Raw genomic sequence first — 23463 nt, 5'->3', positions numbered from 1 at the left:
CACGCAACACTGCATATTTTTTCCATCAATCTTTTTCCCACCCACACATCTGTGGAGAGGAATAGCATATAATAAGTGTTATGGAGAATTTGATAGGTACTATGAACAGCCTTATTCCTGTAAATGCTGCCTTTAGCATTGCAGTAGTCCCCTGACTGTGTTTGTGCTCTGTCTCTATTCCAGACATGTCACAGTCTATTCAGAGTCCAGGTAGCCTCAACATTTCTTCCAGGGCAAGAAAGGGCTTCAGGGCAACATAATTTCTTCACTTAACCTGGTGCATTTAACATTATCTTCACCCCATTTATTGCAATGTTCTCTTTAATGACAAACAGATGTTAGGGCAAGACAGAACCTGGCCCCAACTACAGAATTATCATGTTTTCCTTGTGAAAAACACTGTTTGAGTCCAGAGCCTCCTCATTATATTAGAAACAGGCAGCTAACAAGGCTTTTATAAAACATCAAACAAATTCTGTAATTCCAGAAAATAGGAATGAACTTACCTTGGCATCGCCTTCCTGTGGAAGACAACACAAAACCTTCTGGACACAGACATTTGAAACTGCCTGGAGTGTTGCTGCATGTGCCCAGGGCGCAAATTTCTGGTTGCTCCACACACTCATCAATGTCTGTAAGAAAAGTAATTAAAAAGATGAGAAATAAAAATGTCTACACTGGCAGCTGTACTACATAAAATATAACCTTACATCATCACTGATATCTAACAGACTTGAAAAACAAAAAGGTCAAACAAAAAGGAACAGACAGAAAGAGAAACAAAAAACTCAGGTGCAAAATCTAGGGTTAGTTTTCAAATCCTCATGCAGTAGGCAAACTTCAGCAATGTACCATCAACAAACAGCCTGGGATTAGATTTTTCTTGGGATCAGATCAGGTAGTTCTGGTTCAGACAAAAGTTGGTGAAACTTTTTCTGCAAGTGAGTGACTTACTAGTAGCTACAGTTCAGAACTGTACACTGCCACAAAAGACTAAATATTACTCATGTTTAGACACAGAGGAAAGTGGTAACAACTGTGAGTAGTTAGGAAACATAACAGAAGGAGGATTGTTCTATACACACCTTCACATTTGTCATTCTGCAGGACATATCCAGGAGGACAGATACATCTGAATGACCCATCCAAGTTCTGACACGTGCCTGGTGAGCATTTTCCAGGCTCCAGTGCACACTCATTGACATCTGAAAGAAAAGAAAGACAATTTGTTTGAGATAATTGCTGTTATCTCAGTAAACCTCTGGGTGAGGCTGCTTTAATTTTGATTCCGTCAAACTGATGGTGGAACTTCCCAGGAGCAGGGAAATAGTCCTCTTCTCATCCTCTTGTCATTGTTTTCTTTTGCTAGCTACAATGATGCCAACGTGGCAGTTCTCTCTGACCTCTTCTACTGTTTTACTAAGAATATCTCCTCAAGGTTTGCTGCACTTTTTTATACCCCAAAAGAAAGCACTCACCAACACAAGTCCTTCCATCCAGAGCCACCTCATAGCCATCATTGCAAAGACACTGGAAGGACCCAATTGTGTTCACACACTGACCATTCCTGCAGAGCATTCCATTTCCACTTGCACACTCATCCACATCTAAGAAAAATAACATTGAAACATATTTAACAAACACCTGCAAGAAGTGAAATTGGGTAGGTGAGATTTCTGTTTACACTGTATTGGCACAGTAACTGAGAAAACAAATAGTCCCATTTCAAAGGCAACTGAGGGGAAAATACCAATATTGGTGTATATTGTAAAATTGTCAAAGCAAGAGTGAAAAAAGGAATGGCGTGTATCACATGCAAACATTTAAGTGGCTGTAGAAAAGTAGGAGTGCATAATCAAAGAGGCCTTTTCAGACCGAAGAAATCGTTTTTCGTCTTTAATCACGCAGACCATGCAAGGTGCAATCCCAACGCAATAGAGAAGATGATACTAATGGTACTTTCATTAGAAGTAGAAAGTCTTAGAAACACACAACTGGTCTCAGCACTCCTTACCTATGCAATCATTGTTGTGTGAGAGGATGAACCCCAAATTGCAGCGGCAGTTGAAAGAGCCAATGGTGTTTCTGCAGGTTCCGTTGCCACAGGCATCTCTCTCACACTCATTGATATCTACAAAGAAGAAAAAACAAGCAGCAAGGATTTTAATCACTGATGGGGAATGGAAAGCCTGTAGCTATCCCACAGGCAAAAGAAATAATCCACTGCCAACAGAGTGAACAGAAGGGAAAAAGATTGCCCTGTCTCCCAAAAAGAGTACACAGGTTTATGCACTTGATATTAACATCTACAAAAATAATCAAGGGGCCAACAATCATTTATCTTACTGTGGCTCCTATCTCACCCTTCCCAAAGGAATTCTAAGATATCTTTAGCCATAAGCATTCTGAAGTCTCCTCATCTTGCTCAGACGACACACACTACACTAACAGCTGTGAACAGGTTAAATACAGAATTTCCTTCTTCATGAAGATGACTCTGTTTCTGAAAAGAGCACTTTTCTGGCAAGAAATCTACCCTTCACTTACTCTGTTAACAAGTAGGCTGTATAAAATTGCTGCACTGCAATATTAATCTATTAAATTTCTTGCCTAAAGGAATAAATGAGACAAAATGCTTCAGAAAATTCTAAGAATGGAACATTTTCCTGAAAAATGAAAGCACTAGCAGTTCATTAGGCAGGATATGTATTTTTAAAGGTTCCCTCTACTGTAATGAGATGTTCTTCATTCATTATCAGCTTCCTAATTGTGAGGTACTGTGGTTTCTGCACCTTTGCTCACAATCTCAGTTCTTGTAATGCAGCTCCTTATGACAGAGAGGATAAACTTAATAAATATCTTAATGGAAGCCTAAGTACAGCTTAATTTTATATACTTGCCTATACACATTGTTCTGTCATCGTTGGTCTTGAATCCATTGTGACAAATGCAGTAGAAACTTCCAACAGTGTCAATACACTGCCCGTGGCTGCAGATATTGGGAATTTCTTGACATTCATTCCGATCTGAAAACAAAGAGGCACAGTGAAAATTAAGGCCTCTAAACTACAGGACTGGAAAGATGCATTAGTAGCAACCATGATAGTTAGAATCCAGTGCATGCCTTAATGTAAAATTATATTTTTGGTTTGTTAATGACAAAAGGATTACTAAGTAAACATCAGAAAAGGGGCTATTTCCTTGTAAATTACCTTTTCCAACATTTGTGGAGCTGAAAAAAATTTAGTGTAAAAATTATATTTACCAAATGCTAATTCTTGCTGCAGGGAAAGCATATCGCGAAAGCTTTGAAAACTAGAATTAATGACATGAAGTTGTGTGGGAAGATTTCTGAGACCTCTATGTTGACTATGCAGCCTGGAGAGGCTGGATCGATACACTGAGGTCAACTGTATGAGGTTTAACAAGGGCAAGTGCCAGGTCCTGCACTTCGGTCACAACAGCCCCGTGCAACGCTACAGGCTTGGGGAAGAGTGGTTGGAAACCTGCCTGGTGGAAAAGGACCCGGGGGTGCTGGTTGACAGCCAGCTGAACATGAGCCAGCAGTGGGCCCAGGTGGCCAAGGTGACCAACAGCATCCTGGCTTGTATGAGGAGTAATATGGCCAGCAGGAGTGGGGAAATGATCGTGCCCCTGTACTCAGCACTGGTGAGGCTGCACCTTGAACACTGTATTCAGTTTTGGGCCCCTCAGTACAAGGAGGACACTGAGTTGCTGGAGCATGTCCAGAGAAGGGCAACGGAGCTGGTGGTGAGTCTGGAGAGAAGGTCTTATGAGTAGTGGCTGAGGGAACTGGGGTTGTTTAGTCTGGAGGAGAGGAGGCTGAGGGGAGACCTTATTGCTCTCTACAACTACCTGAAATGAGGCTGCAGTGAGGTGGGTGTTGGTCTCTTCTCCCAAGTAACTAGGGATATGATGAGAGGGAATGGCCTTAAATTGTGCCAGGGAAGGTTTAAATTGGATTTTAGGAAAAATTTCTTCACTGAAAGAGTGGTCAGGCATTGGAACAGGCTGCCCAGAGAGGTGGTGAACACCATCCCTGGAGGTGTTCAAAAAAAGTGTAGACATGGAACTTGGGGTCATGGTTTAGGAGGCACAGTGGTATTAGGTTGATGATTGGACTTGATGATCTTAGAGGTATTTTCCAACCTTAATGATTCTATGAAAGCCACATACAAATCACAGTGTGTATCCTTCTCATTAAATTAACTACTTGTTTTTAGCTATATTTGATTATAGCAGAAATTGCTTGATTAACTCACAGAAATCATACAAAACAGAAAGGGAGATGAACTTTTCTCACTAAGCTTACAAAGAGAAAATGCACTGTTGATCTATCTACTCATTGTGCAGAGGTAAAATGGGTATATGTATACATATGTGTTGTAGCATCCATGCCTCATGGAATGTGATGATCCTGTAAACTGGACAAAGCTCAAACAGCAAGAAAAGTTACTGCTATATAGAGCTAGAAAATATTTTGTCAACAGCAGCAAACGCTCAGCTGCACAATTCTGCAGAGAGAGATGAGAAAAGCTATTCTGGCAGCATGTGATAGGCTACTTTACAATAGCAGGGCATCTATTACAGTAGTTCAACAATCGCCTGCTTCCTGCTACTCGTTATGAATGCTTTCAGGAAGAATCCAGGATTTTATCAATAGTAAGTGAAACAAAATGTCAAAGAACAAAATGTTTGCTGTCCAGCACATTTTTTTTCTTAATAAATCGGAAACATGAATTAAACGAGGTCTTTCTGTTGACCTCATCACCAACAAGAGCTGATTTGATTCAATGCTTCCTGGCATTCTGTCTGCTGCAGCTCCAAAATACGAGAACTCAGGTTCTGCCATAACCTTGAATTAGGATTGATTAGATTCTAGTGTTCAGTAATTTTCTTTTATATTCAATCTAAGCAAAGCAGATGCATTTTCTTACCTAACCACACCCAGTTCACTGCAAAACTACGAGTCAAGTTGTTCCTAATTTGCAAAGAACTTTATGTAGCAAATCTGGTTTTCCTGTCTCTACTGTCTCTCTCTATACTATACTTAGCACACGGACAATCCCAATAGCCCATTCCCAGGATTACTGTACATCAGTCAGGGCCGTCGGTAACTTTGGATGGGTGTTCACTGAGGACCAATGCTATTAATGATACTGCTACTAATTAGAGTCTAAAGGAGACAGAAAGGAAACCAATGCTGGATAACATGCTGCCTTAAGAACTCCTAATCTTCTCAGCTTTGGAGAGTAGATAGAAAAGAAAAGCTGTTACTCTCTTTGGTGCTCTTTGGGCAAATGAATAGTGAATTAAAGCCCCAGGGAAAAGTCACTTCTTTTGGGGTAAAAAGAGTACATTGAAACTTTTTAAAAAACTGGGAGGCAGAATTGTGCCAAAAAGGAGTTTATATGAAAAATCATTTATTATACTACCATTGATAACACCAGAAGAATAGTATTTTGATAGTAAGATAAATGCAGTAGTCATAGTACTAGTGGCTGCAATACATCAGTTTTGATTCAATAGCATAAAAATTACAGGGATGTGATCATTTTCCATGCAGTAGCATGACTGATTCAATACTGCGAGGTGCTTAGCACTCTTTGCTTTCCGCAGAGTGGTTGGGAATTTTCTTCCTTTGTTAGATCAAGTACTTTATCAACCATTTTTATTTTAACTCTTAATTGTGTAACTATTTTCACCAAATATAAAATAAGAGCAAAATACAGGGAAGTATTACTGTTGTGCCAATTCATGTTGGGTATTGTAACCCATATCAGAACCTTGCCTGGCTCTTCCTGTACTGCTGTAATGAACCCATAACAACAACAGTTACATTAGGAACATATTGAATATTTACATGTACCACTGTATAGTTTAACAAAACAAAGTTTTAGTTCTCATAGTAGTGTTCTGGTTGCCCCTACACCCTTTTCCCTTAAGGGTCACATGAAACAATGAAAAACTGCACTGCAGGGAAATGTACACTTCCTAAAACTCAAGTACTCAGAAGCAAAATCCCAAGGAAAATGTTACCAGTTTCCGTTGTAATTATTATTTTATTCAGAAACGTATATAATATTTACAGCTCCTTGGCTCACAGCAGTCTTTAAAATCCCTGCAATTTTTCAAGTAATCAAGATAACATGAATGCCTCCCTGGACTACAATATTACAAGAAAGAGCGAATAAATTAGAGAACCCACTCAGTGAGTATTTAAAAATAATGTTCAGGGGCCTGTTTAAATCCACAGAAAAGTCAGGAAGTTTAACAATAAGCTTTTTAAGTTAGTTATTGCATATGGCCTACCAGATAAGTCCACCTTATCAGAGACCCCAGCAAGCAAAGATTTATTGGTAAAAATACAAGTGGCAAATAAATTGCTAAACAGATCTAGGAAATTATAATGAAAATCAAAGAATTTATGCAGAGGAAGGTCCCTGTCAGGACTGCAACTGAATTTTTAGTGTCAGAAAACAGTTAGTGAAGACTAGACACGACATGGGCTGAACTAAAATGTTTGCAGTTGGTGGGATAAAGCGGAAGACAAACATCTACTCAGGTGATTTAACTCTCATTTATGCTTCTGTGGGATGGGCCCATTAGTCTTCCAGGAATTACCAGAACATTTATGTGATGCCCTAAACAGCTTTCAGAGAAAGATTCTTGGAGCCCAGATCATCTCCTGGTATACCATCTTTCTGAAGAGGAGATATGCTTTATTAGATTTCTTTTAAAATCTACTGGTTTTTGCCGACCCTCACACAAACAAGCCAGAAGTACTCACCAGTGCAGCGGCCAGTTGATGTGAACCTGTAGCCAGGTTTACAGTCACAACGGTAGCTACCAGCTGTGTTGACACATTCTGCATTTTGCTGACACACTGGTCCATTTTGGCATTCATCAATATCTGTCAATACAAAAAAGAAATTTGATTGTTATTGTAAGCTGGCACTAGAAACATGTCAAAATAACTTTGTTTTTAGGGTAAAGAGTATTACCTTACCCAAATATGGGTATTTCTTTCAATTGTGCAAAAATGAAAATATCCATGAAAGTAATTACTAGGTCACATTTAGGAATCTCCCTGAAATGATCCCAAACCTACGTGCTCCATATGTAGAATTCATTCCTACTTAGAGAATTTATATAATGGTTTTCCGAAGGTGTTGGAGGGCAAATGAAAGACCTGTTGCAACACTTCACTTGAGTGGGTTTCAGTCTATGCTATGTGTGCATAGATCTCCACTGGAGACTAGGAGGATCTCCCTTGATCATAACACAGCAACAAAATCCCTGTTGGATCCTAAGCTTTCTGTGTAAACACCACATAATTTTAGGCAAAATATTTTGACCAGTTTTCCTTATTTAAGCTGCTGCAAAAAGAGGACTTTATTTTCCTAGAAATGTAACTGTGTTTCAGTTTGAAGCAGCATACAGAAGATGCTTTTACTTGAAGCTCTCAATTCCTTGCTTGCAGCAACCGTGTTGTCAACAGTTGTAACCCACACCAGAGAATGACAGCAACTCATACTGCTGCCTTCAGTTTCTTTATTCAACTGACTAATACAATGTTAGGAAATCTTTAAATCGGAAAAAAATTATCATGTGCTGTATTATTTACAGAAAACCTTGTTCCATTAGAAGAAAATATCTTGGAAATAAACAAAATTGTACTCATGATCTGACTCAAGATTACTACTTTTTTCTTGGCTTTACTGACAAATGTGAAAAACAATGCTTCTTCCCACTGCTGACTCGTGTTCCTTCAAGGCATTAGATGTCTGATGGAAAATCTGATATTTTCTATGCAAAAGAATTCAAAATGTCTTAATTAACATAGACTTATTACACTGACACCAGTATTTTCCCCTCATTAAGGATGACTTGCAAGTATATATCAGATTGGCCAGTGTCTGAATTGCCAGGTGGCGAAATCCCATTTTTCTGAATGAGATCAGCACTCTACCTTCGCAGATCAGTAGCTTGTCATTGTAGAAGAAACCCACAGGACACTCGCATCGGAAGCTGCCAACCATGTTTATACAGATCCCATTTTCACACACTCCAGGAATCTCTCTGCATTCATCAATATCTGCAAGAAGAAATCTTTTTAAAAATACTTGTAAACACCACTTCATGAAAACTTCTGCTACAGAACATGTCCTTATGCATTTATCCTTAAGAGAATTATCAAATATATAATGTGACATCAGAATGTTCCCACTGCAATAGCCAGTGAGTCATTCCAAACTGTGGAAATGTAGATATTTCCTATTTCCTCAGGTTTAACTCTTCACTGTAGCCAAGATATATTCTGCCACATAGGAATGCAGAGGGTAGCACACGTCCTTCCTCATGTCTCCCACACACAGCCCTGATGAACCTCCTCATCTTTCTGAGTGTTACAGTGGAGTTATTGGGAAGAGCCAAACAGAGAGAATGCAACTGTCTTTGGTTTAATACAGGAGAGTATGACTGAAGGCAAACACTTGTCAGAAACAGTTTGGAACTGTTTTACCCTTGTTAATCTGAAAAGACTTTCATGTTTTTTCTGTAACAGTTTGAAAGTGCCAATGCCAGGTAACATCTGGCTGCCAACATGCTATTAATTAGATTGATTAAGCCAGGCAGCCGGGGTTTGCCAATGTTCTACATACACCTGGGTTAAGTAACTGATCTTGGCAGGAAAAAAACCCAGCTGCTCTTACAATTATACATGTCTTGCCTATTGGGTCCTGAAGTTACACATATGTAATATTCTGACAACATGAACGAGGTCAGAGATTCCCCTAAAGCCTCTCCCTTTAGTAAAAATTGACACATGCACTGATGTATACAGGACAAAGAATATGGTGGGAAATAATCATTGAAACATTGAGTTTCCATCAGACGTTTTGGTTTGTTGGTTTTTTTTGTTGTTTTGCTGCTCAAATTCTTTATTTCCCATACTAAATTCTGTTGTTTTGAGTCCTCTCATTATATAAAGGATGAGTAAAAGTAGAACAACTGCCTCCGAAAAAACCACCTGGGGTAAATATACAGAACTTTAATCCAAACAGAAGAGTCACATCATGTAAGGACTGTAACCAAATATTACAGGGTACAGAGTGCAGAGCGGGCACTACCTTGTTCCCATGCCTTGTGCCTACAGACGTAAGGACACGAGCAGCTGCTGTGCAAAAGCAGGACGTTGAGTGCTACAACCTAGTGAGACCTGCCAAGATCCCAAAGGGGCAGGGAAAGACTTGTGATTCTCACAGTGTAAAGCTGTGTGTGCATCAGTCTCACCACAGTGCTCCATGCACTGGGAGGTACTGGTGGCCCCTGTGGGGTGGGCCTTCTGTTTCAGTTGGCTTCTGAATGTGCATTGCTCTATGACACAGCAGGGCAGACAGAGCAGACTGCAACACTCCTGGCATCCACATCAACTGCTACAGATGCAGCTTTTACCTATGCATGTTAGCATGATCCAAGGTCTCCCTGCTGATGCTGATGAATGGCCCAATTAGCTTGAATAGACTCAGCAACAAATTGGGCTAATGCTAATAGCTAGAAGGGGAAACTTTGCTTCTAAGAAATGACCTTGTAAATAATAAATACTGTACATTTCTGTAACGTCTTTAAAAATTGCATTCCCCACTTTACTAGAAATATTTCCATGTAACTAGCTGAACACTGCATCACAGTAGCAGCTTAATGCTAAAGCACCTGATTACTGCCTATTGCTGCCGCTGTTTGCTACAGGGCACATTATCTGCTTCTTATTGGTATTTTTGTGTGAGTAAAAACAAAAGGGAGTCCCAATAGGGATTTACTCATCTCCTTGTCTTAGAATTTCTCATTCTCTCCCTCTTTTTGTTTTGCAATTTGTTACTCACAATTCAAATATTACACACAATAACATATGTGAGAAATATTCCAGCTGAGCAGAAAAAAGGATTTTTGTGTCAAACCAACACACAGGGGGACTGATGTGAAATGTCAGATTAAATCTCTGCTTTAGTCTGAAGGAAAGGCTCCTAATTCCTTAGACCAAATGCTGGTTGGCCTTACTCCCAGACCTCTTATTCTCGTTATCTGTGTCCTGCTCATGTAGACCTGATTACAGTTTCTTTGGAGCTTTATGTTGCCTAGATTATGAGCAGCAATTATCAGTGTTGCCAGCTAGGAGGAGCTAGGCAGAAAGTTTGCAGGATCAGACTTAAATGGAGGGTTGAACTCCATTATACTGTTTAGCCATTAACCCTCCTATGAAAAAAATAATTGGGAAAATTCTCTGGGCAGAGGTAGCACGGAATTTAGTTCAAAACAGAAATTACAACTCACCAACTGGTAATCCTGTATAAATGTCAATGAAGAAGCCAGGCCTTTGACTTCCACAGAGTGTGGAGAATTCATCTGCAAGAGGAAAACAAAACAGTGATTATCGTATTCGGAATTAATCAAAAGTCAAAAATTCGTTATATCCTTTGCCCAAGAAAATTCTTCTTTTACTCTTTCAGCACCCACAGGGCACACAGATATGCAGACCCTTCTCTGAGGCTCACCACATGACACGCTTAGTATGGATTTGAGTTCTCATTCAAAGACCATTGAAATTAGCAAATAAGATGATGTAGAGGGCTTGGGATCACATGCTGATTTTGCTTTGCATATGCTTATGCCTGTGCATTACAGTTCAGATCTGACTTTTAAAGAGCTGAACTATAAGTTGGAAGTTATTCAAAAAAGTGTCTAGGAAGTTTATTCTTGAAGCAAACCACCTCATACCAGAGTGGGATGTCCTGGGCTGAACTCTGCAGTCTTACCCAGTGTGGAGGAGTCCTATATGTCCATACAATTAGTCCAGAAACTCCTACATCTTACATTTATCTGCTTGACACAGGTCATTCTCAGATGAGACCAAGGTATCTCTGTAAATCAATGGCTACCACAAAGGCCCTTTCTGGCAATCAGCAGTCAAGGCACAGCACAGCAGACACCGTATTTGTTGAAGCAATGCTAATAAAACCTTGGTCAGTGCCTCAGCAGTGGATGAATAAGGATTTGCAACAAGAGACATTAACCAATATAGAGCATGAAGTCTCCCAGACAGGGGAACTGTCACAAAGGAGGCATGGCCCAGCAGCATGAACCCAAACCACTCATATATGCCTTCATTTTGACTAGTGCTGATCACCTCCAGACCAAAAAAGTAATTAATCCCTTTATTTTAGACAAAAAAGAGCAAAGTCATAGCATCTCTAATAATGTTACACACACTAATAGTAATTATGATGTTACCAAGGCTTTCAAATAGCTTTGCAATGCAAAAACCTACCAGTGCTTGGGATAGGACACTGTTCACAAGGCTTATTCCATGCACGTCCAATGTTGTAGGAACAGCAACACATTTTCTTGGTCATATTAAAGAGCAGCTCACCATCACAGGTTTGATTGTCAGCATAGTAATTTCTGTAACACAGACTTCTTCTCATGTCTGTGAAAATGAAGAAAAACCCAGGCCAATGCATTAGCAAGTCTTATGGGGGATGATGTACCTGAAGGGTTTAGGAGGTATCTCCTTCAAACATGTACTTTTTAAACCCCTGCCAAGTAGATGGTGCAGCACTGTAGAATACTACAGAACAGCTTGTCCCTAGAAGATTACTCTAGAAGTATGAAAAAGTGATCGCAATACAAAGTCAAGAGCAACCAACACGCCTGTAACACTGATCAGACTCATCAAAGGATTTAATATTGGCCTTTTGCCCTACACTGAAAAAACATAAGTTTGTTTAAGAACTGTACACAGCTTGTGACTTCATTCTGTGAAGTCTGAGTAATTTTAGTAGTGTTTCACATGTAGAAGCTTGTAAAAGCTGAAGTGAAACTTGGACAGGATGAACATAGAAAATATCAAATTAAAGGAGAAATTCTGATGAGTTACTGAAATATCTGTATTGAAAGTGATCTGCCTTGCTTTATCCAAAAAAAAATAATGAAAGAAGCTTGATATTTCATTTAGTTACTTCCTGTATAACTAAATTCAAAGAAATAGTTCTGATTTGTGCTTGGTAAAGCCCTGGCCTAAAGCACTAAGATAAAGCATTAAAAAAACCCAAGCCATACCCATGCAGTTGTTTCCTCCGTTGACTTGCATGTAATCAGGAGGACAGATGCAGGTGTAGTTCCCAACAGTATTGTAACATGTGCCAGGTCCACAGATGCCAGGTGTATCACACTCATTCACATCTAGAAGGAAACAAAAACGCAATGTTGCAAAGATGGGAACTCTGGTATGTCTAAGGCAGCTCAAAGACAGCAATTTGGCTTTTGCACCTGTTGCACAAAAACTGTATTTAAGGATCTCATCCATTCTGGATTCCCAGATCTGGACCAGAACCAAAGCTGTTCCCGCTGGAGTCCTCATCTCAATAAGTAATGATGCTAAAACAGACTGACTGGATGGTTCAGATCTCTTGGACTGGGGAAAGTGAGCAGCTTTCCCAACACAAGATGTCATGTTTACTTCATCAAGAAACTTGAACCTATGTTTAAAAAACCCCAACCAAACCCAAACACAAAACCTCCCCAAAACACCACAGTTCCTAAAAGTTCAAAAGTATTTCTCTAGTCTTATGATTTTAAAGTATCTCTGATGCACCACTAAGGAAAAATATAGAAGTAAATTTCCTCTTTAACGTTTGTTGAGCTACGTAAACATAATATGGATGAAGCACTTTGGTTCAGCCTCAATTTAGGACCTGAATCTTTTTTATTTCTGCAGTGCTTGGCACATCATAGGCACTATTAACATTATTAACAGCCTGGATGACTGAAGACATCCTGAAAAATGGGGAACTTAAGGACTTGGTGGGTGGCTTAAAGTTTTGCATCCAGTACAACCTGACAGTTTAATGTAATGAGATGAACATGTACTACTGACTGTGCTATGGGAAGGAACATGTTTTGCAGTACAACCAATATCTTCAATTAGACATTGAGATCACCAGGAAAGAAAAAAATCAGCGGGAAAAAAGGCATGGGCACGCTATAACCAGCCCAGCAGACTTGTGGGGCGAGTTTGCTCTTTATCTGACTGCTTATCCATTACCTATTACCAAACAGCTATTTTTTATAGCTGGCTAATAAATTATATCTTACTTAAAGAAAAATTGTTGGGTTTTCTGGTTTTGATGAAAATCTATCATTTGAGACATAAATTTGCATATATTTCAGCATGGTCATGAAGGAATATTCTATCTCACAATGCAAGACTTCAACTTGTTCCAATTTTCCCACCCTTAAGCTTTACACTGCTTGGTCTCGTTATGCTCCTTTTCAAGGACAGATTAATTCTTCTGCATATTGATCTGTCATAGTTTTCTAAAATAAAACCAGAGGACTAGTTAAGTGAAGGCTACGTACCATCGCACACTCGAGTCTCTTCATTCAAATAGTACCCTGATGGACACTGACACTGGAAGCTACCAAATGTATTAATACATTTTCCTCCTTGGCAAAGTCCAGGCAGTTCTTGACACTCATCAATATCTGTTCAAACGAAACCACAAACTTTTTATTCATGCTTTTCCAAGAAAAACAACTATCACTGAAGAGTTTCATAATTTTAGATGTGTAAATACAGAAAAATGTAAACATTACCCTCTAGTATAACTGTAATAGGATTTGGTCGGAATCCTTCCCCTCCAGGGCAAAGAACCTTATATTCAGCTGAAAACAAAACAGATTTATGAACTTAAAATACTAGAAACATTTTCAGCACAATTATTTTTGAAAATTAATCAGATTATAACAGGTAATTTAAATGTAAAGTAACAAAGTAACCATATATAAACATTAGGTTTTATCCTGTAACATCAACTGCTATTCCATTTCATAACGTAGTTTTTTGTGTAACAGCAAACTTGCTCAGAAGTTATAATATTCTGACTAAATAAACTTTTTGAGAGACTAGCAAAGTTTTTGGTTAAGACTGGTGGAAACCTCTACCCTGCATGTACACAATAAATGATTACAACGGTATTTGAGTTACCTGGCTAAATTAGGAAAAAAAACAACAAACACATTGTATTGTTGTGTTTACCCAGGAAAGCTGACTTACTTGTGTTCACAAGTGGGCAATGTTCACAGGGAACTCCCCAAGCTTTGCCCAGGGAGCAGCAACAGGAGGCCTTGGAAACACCCACTCCTATCTCATTGCTGCAGAAGGTGCCACCATTATCTCCACGAGTTTTAATGTCCAGGTAACAGTTGCCAGATCGCGTATCTATGCAGAATGCACATAATGACAAACACATCTTGAGAGAAGAAAACACAACACATCATCTCAAGATGAGGGATTCCTTCAGATGGCTTTTATTTCTTGTAGGACAGCCGAAGAAAGTAACTTGTGTTGTCCAGGAGGGCCCAGCTTTTCCCACTTAGATAGGACAGTGGTGCCCCATCCCTTGGCTTTGCTGGACTTCTCACAAAGTAGGGCATTTATTCCGCACGTCCAAGGGCAGATCAGCCAGGCCTCTTCTCATTTTGATCCACATTTTCACCCAGACTTATACATCATTCCAGTTCCAGAAACCCACTGCTTTCTCCTCTCCTTGACATTAACAAGCATGAAAGCATCTACTAAACATCGGGAAATTCAAATACATTTGAATGTGAGGAGCATCCCTACACCCTCTTAAACAAACAAAAGCTGAACAATATCACAGGATTACTAAGCAGCTGGAGCCCAATACAAGACCATTTCCATCCGTCATGAGGCTGCACCTAGCCAAGCTGCACTCAATGCTCCAACAGCTTTATGCTGCAACCTCATTTGCCTGCCATCTTGGGGCCAGCTGGATGTTGGTTTAAGCTTGTGGAAATATAAAATTGTCTCATGGCTGCTGTAAATTGTGGACAGCTGTAACAAACCCTAAGGGGTTGGTCCTGACAGCTGGGCATTCCTGGCACACTACCTCACTCTGGATATATTCCTGTTGCACTATTACAACTTCTAAGCCAGGGGCAGTGGGGTGGGAGTTGGAGAGCCTTTTCCAGCCCTTCTGCCATGATCTGGGACCTTATCCCTAAGCAGTTAGCCTTGCACCCCCTCTGTGCAACTTCACTTTAAAAAAAAAAAAAAAAAAGAGAGTGGTCCCTTACCAACGCATCCAACTCGAGTGGGATTCAGCTCAAAATCAGGAGGGCACTCACAGGTGTAACTACCAGCAGTATTGATACACGTGCCACTAATGCAGGTTGTGGGATCTGCACATTCATTAACATCTGCAAGAAAAGACAGCACATAGTATGCAAATACTCCAGGACAGTGCAAACGATTGGTGTATCAGCTATCCTAAGCAGACCACCACAAATCTGTTAGTTATGAGATACTGATCTCCAGAAAGCTCTAAAAAATACATACACATTTTAGAAGAAGAGTAGTCTGAGATTAATTAATCATTTGGGGGGGGGGGGGGGGGATGGGGAAGTCTTTTTCCTGGAAAACCAATCTATGACCTAAAATTCACATAGACGACAAGGTCATAGCTTACCATCCAGTAGTAAAAGGCACAACACATCTCCACCCAGGAGATGTAGACAGACGGTGGGGTTATCTCTGCTCTGTTTTTTCCCCTTCTTCTCTTAAGCCAATGGGATATCAAAGGTTGACAAAGAAGGGGAAACAGGAGTATAGAAAGGCAAGATGGAGAAACCTGTGTCTAGATTTTTCTATATCCAGTCTGATTTGTATAGCTTTTAAAAAGACTTTCCTAACCACGACATTAACAGAAAAAAAAGCATGTGTTCAAAATTATCTTTACCTGTGCAGTTACCACCACTTCTGTCCAACTCGTAGCCCACTTCACACTCACATCGGAAAAGTCCAGGGAGGTTATGACAAGTACCATAGACACAGATGTTAGGGAGTGAACATTCATCAATATCTGACAGAGGAACAGGAAGGGAAAAATATGAGGTTTCCCTACGTTTTTAAGATATAGACAGAGAACTGCAAAAAAGACCAGAAAACATGGATCTCGAAGCCAACTGCTCCTGCACACATTTAAGACCAGAAAAATAGCGTGCAAGATTTATGTTTAGAGCCTAAAGGAACCTAATCCATAACTTTTTGGGGGGGCCCAAAAGGCACTTTCCAGTGTCTCTGGAAGCCATGCCAGAAACAATCTGAGCTTATTAGTGGACTAATCTGACAAGTAGCAAAATTAAACATGGCAAGAGATACGCTTTAAAAAAAATGAAGTTTATTCTAAATCAGGAGTCATCTGCAAAGCTGTACATTTGCAAAGGAAAAGCTTACGCCCAAACGTGAACTTGACGCTTATCTTCAGGTTTCTGCATTTGAAAGATCTCAATTTTGGCAAGCAGAGCTCACTTTTGTGCCTTTTGTACAAATCATTGCATCTGATTCAATATTTACTGAATGCCATATGCACTGCACAAAGAACAACCAATTTTATACAATAAAAAAAGTGTGTGTTTACAAAGGACCTTAAAATACTGCATTTAGAGTACACACCTAAGACATCAAGTAAAGTCTGTTTTAGCAACAGGAGCTAGGCTATTTAAAGTTAGCTAAAAGGTTTGAAAGTAAATTGTTACATGAAACATTATGAAACCTAATATTGTTTTAATTTACACAAAAATTCACTCTCATAAATTATTTCTCTTGGTAGATTACTAAAAAAAAACAGAGAACACTCTTCAGGGGAAGAAGTCCTATTTATAGTGATGTACTTATGAACTCCATCAAACACCAGTTACTATGAGTTATTACTATGTCAGATGATACGGCTTCTTCTTCTTGACTGACTTAACTAATTAGCGTTATATCACCTGAGGATTTCAAACGTTACAATCAAACGTATGACCTTAATCATGTTTATTATTTGATTTTTGTGAACTTTTGCATGTGCAAAGCTCTTATAAATGAGTTGTAAACAGTTAATTGACAACTCACTTTCAAAACAGAACAAATACACATGGGATTTCTGGGTTTTTTTTGTGGTCATATAAACTTTATGCAAGGCTTCAAACTCTGATTATGCACCTCACAGAAGCCCTCAAACCATGTTCACTGTATTAGCTACCAAATTAGTGTTTTTCAGCCCCATATACACTAAGGTAAACTAACAACTTTTTTCTATTTAACTGTTACGAACAAAATGACCAAGATGAAATGGCAGCTGACAGTGCCATTTGGATCACCAATCAGACCCACAAATAATATGTCGTAAGATAGGCTCCAAAAAGCTGTTCTCTCTCTATAAAATAGGTAGATGAACACCTAGAGACACATAATAAATGTATAAACTGCAAAAAAGCAACCACTATTGACAGTTTTCATGCAGTTGTCAATACAGTCACAACTGCAACCAACTGTAAAATTTTAAAACATAAAATATTATTAAGGCAGAATTTGTTGAGTGTTGTTTAAAGCTTATGGAGAATTACCGTCACATGCTTTCCCATCTGGACTTGGCAAAAATCCCATATCACATTCACAGCGATATCCTCCAGGTGCATTGAGGCACTGCCCATTTTCACAGAGATTCAAGTTTTCTGAGCATTCATCAAGGTCTGCAAAAGAAAGAGAAAATGCACGTAAACATGGTTTTCTCAACATTTATTTCAGCTGAAGCATGCAGTGTTCCAAGGATTTGAATTATCCTACCAGCTCTGAACACTTGCAGAAGAAATTGCAATCTAGTTATGTGCAGAGGCTATTACATATAACAGCTTGGTATATTTCTGACACGTTGAAAACACAGCTTCTAATCAAAATGAAAATCAGAGAGAGCACAGACTCCTTAAGTAGCTACAGTTAATAACAATTGGAGGCAGTACACAGTGTCAAATTTAGACTCAAAAGGCACGTGTGAATTTTGTTATAGCTATTGTTTCTATTACAGAAAAGCCTAGAGGCAGCAACTAAAAAAACAGCTTTACTGTGCAATGAGCAAACATATGGTAATAGGTGGTTTCCATGCCAAACATACAAAACACTGACAAAAAGTGGCACTGAAGTGAAAATAACTTGATCAAAATTAAACTGCAGGTTAACAGCTGATGAGAAAAACAGTCTTGCTACTGGACTACGCTGCCCTTCAGATAGACTGTGGTCTTTACTCTCTACCTGAAATTTTATACATCAGAAAAACACCCTACTTGTTGCAAGAGTCTGGCTGGCAGTGTGAGCTTGTAGAAGTCCATGGCTGGCAAATCAAAGGTAGTACCTACCAAGGTGAATGCTGCATACTTTGGCAGACGACTTACAGAACACTTGTGTGACCTAGTTTGAGTCCTAACCACCTCTTGAATCCATGAGCAATAAAGTATCAAAATTAAAAAAAAAAAAAAGTTCTACCAAATGCAGAAACTCCTTAAGCACTCCATTTGAAAGATGCAGTTTATAGACTCCTGGAAATCATCATATGGGAAACTAACGAAAAGCACTGGGTTATGAAGGCTGCTAAGGAAGCTGAACCAGCTTCAAAAGTAAATTATATGGAGACAGTTAAACGGAATCCCAGGGTTCATTTATAATCTGGAGTGATTCAAATCCAGACTTAAACCTGCTGAGCCAGATTCTCAGATGCCATAAAAACCTGCTGTAGCTAGGTTTTTAATCAGAGTGCTGCTGATTTGCACCAGCTCAAAATCTGGCCCACCAGCTGCCTATCACATGGCTTTATTCCAAACAGGGTCACCCTCCATGTGGCATCACCAGCAACACTAATATCCTTAGTGTAATGGTAGGGCTCCTGATGACTAAGCCGACATGAGCTAATCTGTTCTTCAAAGCAGAAGACTGAAGTGTGGGTGGAAAACATCTCTCTAGCAATGTTTTATAATCACATTTACAGCTTATAATATGAGGTTTCAGAAGCAGCTACTTCCATCATTCTACATGTCAGCACTGCATCCTGACACCAGCTCTCAGGATGATGCAGTAAAGAGGGCAGACAGCACACACCTGCTTGTGGAAAGAACAAACATTTTTAGGCAATCTTATGAAGTAATTTTAATGCATGTGCCCTATTATTTAAATATTAAGGTGGGTAGCCAATGGACTGTTTTACTAATTAGCCAAATTATATGATCAAGCATTTTTTAAATAGTTTTGCCACCCACTCCAACTAACAAGAAAAGCTTAATGAAAACTTGCATTTTTACCAAGTGAAAAAAATGACTGCTTTTGACTAGGTATAGCACACAGTATTTCTTTCAAGTTACGGCAACCTCGGTGAAGTAGAAGACAATGGAAGATGACACATTAGAGAATAATTTCAAATCTTTAAAAGCCATTTTTGTGTATTGAATCGTAGAAAACTTAGGTTGCAAGGGACCACTGGAGGTCATCCAGTGCTTTCCTAAGAAAGCTCACCTGTACATGTGAAGCCATCTCCAGTATAACCTTCTTTACAGAGGCAGCGGTAAGAGCCCACTGTATTCTTGCAGTCAGCATGTGGGCTGCACGTGTGGGTTCCATTGGAGCACTCATCCAGATCTTTAAAATAATTTTTAAAAGGCAACAGTAGTTAAAACATTAGTTTAAAAAAACACACCATGAATACTAACTTTAAATAGCATATAGCATACAGAAGCTCTACTTTAAATAATCTTCCGTAATAAAACCCACAGCAGGCACAACTTATTTGCAGCCCAGCAAAGAAGTCTGACAAGGTAACTGAATGAGGAAGCTGCAGGGCACTCTTGAAACCAAGACCTATATCTTGTTTTCACAGGCAGCACCAGAAGACCTCTCACTGCCTCCCATCAGCCGCCCTCAAGGACATGGTCTCTCTCCATGGTCCAGTCTGTTTTCACCATTTCACAAGCCAAACTTGAGATAATGCTGATTTCACAGTTACCACAGTGGAGAATTTGTCCTCCAGCACATCATGTCAAATTGACCTAACAAGCTTGATAACCTTTTGTCTTCTCAGTTTGTAGGTGTGGTATTTTTTCTTTCAGAATTGCTAGGACCCAGTTTTGGTCTGACCTTACAAATAAATACAAATGCACATGACCCTCACCTGTGCACTTGATACCATTTCCAACCCAGCCAGTGCTGCAGCTACACTTGAAACTTCCCGCTGTGTTTGTACATACGGCATGTCTATCGCAGTTATGGGCTCCGATTTCACACTCATTGATATCTGTAAAAACAGAGATATTTGAAGAGCTCATGCATCAAACTTTCTCATATCCAGAAAACTGATACTAGAATTTTTCAAGAAAGACAATGTGAACATGAAAGAAAGCCTGCATTTCTTTGTAACATGACATTTAAAAATGAAGCAGAAGAGAAATAAAAACACAACAGAGAAAAGCGGAGTAGCATGTAGTATATTTCAAGCATTCTGCCCTACTATCTATTTTTCTGATAGGCATATAGAGCAGCACTTCTGCAGTTCACTCCAAAGCCTGGTAACTTTTATATTCAAGGAGGAAAATGGTAACTCAGGTTTTCCTTTTTTTCTAACTGGTGCGCTCAGAAAGAATGTGAGGCCACAGCCTTTGGGAAGAAGAGGACTAGCATCCACAAAGATTACCACTGCAGGTGTTCAGCATTGTGGGATATATGTTTATCAAGCAGCTTTGCAATAGGTTGTGGATCAAATTTGATGACTGTTGTGAAGACCTATGCTCACTTGACAATAGAGAGATACCACTACAATGTACTGACTGGGCTTGCATCTTGACCATACCTTAACATGATTAAAGGAAAGAAGACAGCTTTCCCATCTGCCCATCCTGGAGTCCACAGAAGGGGACTTGGGTGGCTCTACATTGCATGGTTTGCTAAAGGTCTCAGAGGCAACTCTACTGCCAAGGGACTCCTGGAATGCAGCACTCCCACATCCTCCACTGTATGTGCAAGGATGCTGATGAACACCAGCTGGGTACCACCTGCAAACTCCTCCCAGGATTATCCCTAGGCAGTTATTGAAGCCAAGTCCTCCTTTGCCAGAAACTGTGTGGAAGGTGGAGGATGGGCTGTACCACTGTATTTAACATGACAGCTGATGGACACAAACCTCATCAGACATGCAGTCTATTAAGAACTCAGGAAACCTAACATAGTGGAAAAAAGTCAACATCCTTGGAGACACCAGGCAGCAAGTCATCCCATCTTCAACATATGCATTCGTGCCAGCACATTCTATTTAAGTACTTGCTATTTTCATCTTACTTTCATTCTTAAGCATTTCTCTGGCAATGTCAAAATGTATGGATGGAAAAAAAAATTAACTCCATTCTTTCTTGTCACAAAACAATATCAATGCCTCATATAAGTACTTGGAGAATGTATAAACTCAAAGGCAAAGTTTTCAGAAATTACTACTGGTAACTAAAACAAAACTGGCAGGAATTTTCTTACACATCTGAGCTATGGATTTTACAGTGTTTTCTGTAACTGAGCTCTAAATGTGCTTTATTTCCATGCAGAACATGAATTATCCAGAATTCACATCAAAACACTTTATATAAATTTTTTCAGCCCTCCCAGGTGCCTTTCCTCTTGCAGTATGCCAAATAATCTATTTCTGTACAATAGCTGATGGAAAGGGAAAACAAGCTCACAAACTCTGCATGATTCCACATACAAAAACCCAGCTCAGACCCCTCTTGAGGAGATAATTAAGAAAAGGCATCAACCATGTAACAACCTTTGGGGTTCTCAGCCCCAAATCCACATACTACAGTTTCCCTACCATTGTACCTAAAAACAATTAGCTCTTTAAAGAGGGCAGGAGAGTGGAGCCATTGGGGAAAGCATCCAGGTACCATCTTAACCATTTCCTTCGTAACCCTTTCTTAGGTTTTTCTGCCCACCCTTCTTTAGACAAAAGGCCCTTTCTCTATGCCCTGTGCATATATTTTGTCTTTTGACAAAGGCTACAAGTGACTCTGAGAAGCAGACAACATACGTCTGTCATCCTACAATTAAATACTCAAGTCTAGAAATCACCCAAATCCACTGTTGGTTTGGGTTTTTTTTGTTTGTTTGCTTTTCTGTTCAGTTTTTTTTGGTGTTGTTTTGGCTTGGGTTTTGTTGTTTTTTTAGGTCCGTATAATGGAATTGCATCCAATCTTTTCCGAGTTCCTTTCTAAATGAGGCATTGCTCTGAATCAAAACCCCAGACAGAAGTATTCCCATAATCTGAATGCTGAAGTCTAGATACAGATCTCAATCTGGCAGCTGGGATCTACTATTAATGAATGTTGACTACACTAACAAGCCTGAAAACATGCAAATGGACGCTTACTTTTTAAAACTTAAAAAAAGGGTCAGGAGGAGATAATGTCAGAGCATATTTGCTTTTAACATGTGCAGAAACTCATATGAAGATAACATCAACCTAAACAGGAAACCAGTCTGTCAAAAATCTTAAGGGTGGTCAGGAAAACAAACTTTCTGGCTTGGATTGAAGGGAAAGACTAGAAGGAATTTTGAGAGGTCAGCTACAGTATACATTGACATAAAAAAGCTGAGACAAACACTATACATTTTAACCTTTACATGATCTTAAAACCCAAACTGTTAAACCACTGCTAACACTAAGATTGCACTGTATTTCATTATCTGATGCTTTGAAACATACAAACAATCACATGCTTCCTTATACCCTGTGGAGCACAACAAAACAACACAAAAACATCATCAGTGGAGAGATTTCTGCCAAGAATTTTTTTAAACCACCAGCAAACACAAACAGAAACTTGCATGCAACAGCTACACCACAATGAAGTCATGCTCAGGCTCAAATTTAAGGCAATCTAAAACAAATTTTCAACTCTACATAAAGTGACCGTGGACCCCATTCCATCCCACCTTGTACTGACCTGCCAACACTTTGTACCTGAGAGCCCCCATTAGCACCTCTCAGTGGAACAGCAGCACTGTGACACTGGTGCCCTTGCACTGGACACTTGTTCCCCTGTCAGCTGTTTGACACACACACTAAAAAGGTTGGAATCTTCCGTGGGATGAAAGTTGCGAGCACAAATCTATATCCAAACACAAGTATTTATAATGGTATCAACTTTCTCAGAGATCATCCACTGAAATGTCATTCTCCTTGCTTTGAACAAAATCCTGAAACCTTTTTCAGCTTTTATCCCAGAAAAAAAAACATAAACAACAAAAATCCCAACAAAACAAACAATAGTTTTCAATGATTTTTGCCTGGGTAAAGATCAAATAGGGAATGCAAAATACATTTTTTAATACCATCTACCTTTATAGGGACATTGCAGGACTTATTTCATTGGTGCATGCCAAGCTTTTCAAATACTTGAATGCTTGAATGAAAGCTGATTGAGGCACATAAAACACCATCACTGGCTTCATCCCAGATTTTGCGTATTTTCAAAGCTATCTGCATTTAACTCAGACGTTGTTTTGCTATAATCTCT

General features: G+C 39.4%; 1 protein-coding gene across 1 annotated transcript in view; it reads right to left on the bottom strand.

Annotated features, from left to right (window-relative positions):
- Window positions 1–23463, bottom strand: part of FBN1 (fibrillin 1) — a 161760-nt gene that overhangs the window by 21762 nt on the left and 116535 nt on the right. Inside the window, exons 33-50 of the mRNA XM_064456363.1 lie at window positions 20076–20198; window positions 19424–19546; window positions 17491–17616; window positions 15840–15962; window positions 15178–15300; window positions 14135–14299; window positions 13675–13743; window positions 13438–13563; window positions 12139–12261; window positions 11348–11506; window positions 10354–10425; window positions 7994–8119; window positions 6812–6934; window positions 2901–3026; window positions 2015–2131; window positions 1479–1607; window positions 1086–1205; window positions 507–632 (exon numbers count right to left, since the gene is read on the bottom strand). Coding sequence (XP_064312433.1) covers window positions 507–632; window positions 1086–1205; window positions 1479–1607; window positions 2015–2131; window positions 2901–3026; window positions 6812–6934; window positions 7994–8119; window positions 10354–10425; window positions 11348–11506; window positions 12139–12261; window positions 13438–13563; window positions 13675–13743; window positions 14135–14299; window positions 15178–15300; window positions 15840–15962; window positions 17491–17616; window positions 19424–19546; window positions 20076–20198 — 2199 coding nt within the window. The remainder of the gene's footprint in view (window positions 1–506; window positions 633–1085; window positions 1206–1478; window positions 1608–2014; window positions 2132–2900; window positions 3027–6811; window positions 6935–7993; window positions 8120–10353; window positions 10426–11347; window positions 11507–12138; window positions 12262–13437; window positions 13564–13674; window positions 13744–14134; window positions 14300–15177; window positions 15301–15839; window positions 15963–17490; window positions 17617–19423; window positions 19547–20075; window positions 20199–23463) is intronic.

This window comes from Phalacrocorax carbo, chromosome 7 (genome assembly GCF_963921805.1).
Source record: "Phalacrocorax carbo chromosome 7, bPhaCar2.1, whole genome shotgun sequence".
NCBI classification, from domain to species: Eukaryota; Metazoa; Chordata; class Aves; order Suliformes; family Phalacrocoracidae; genus Phalacrocorax; species Phalacrocorax carbo.
Note: the sequence above shows the minus strand (reverse complement) of the source record. Positions and strands in the feature narration are given on the sequence as shown.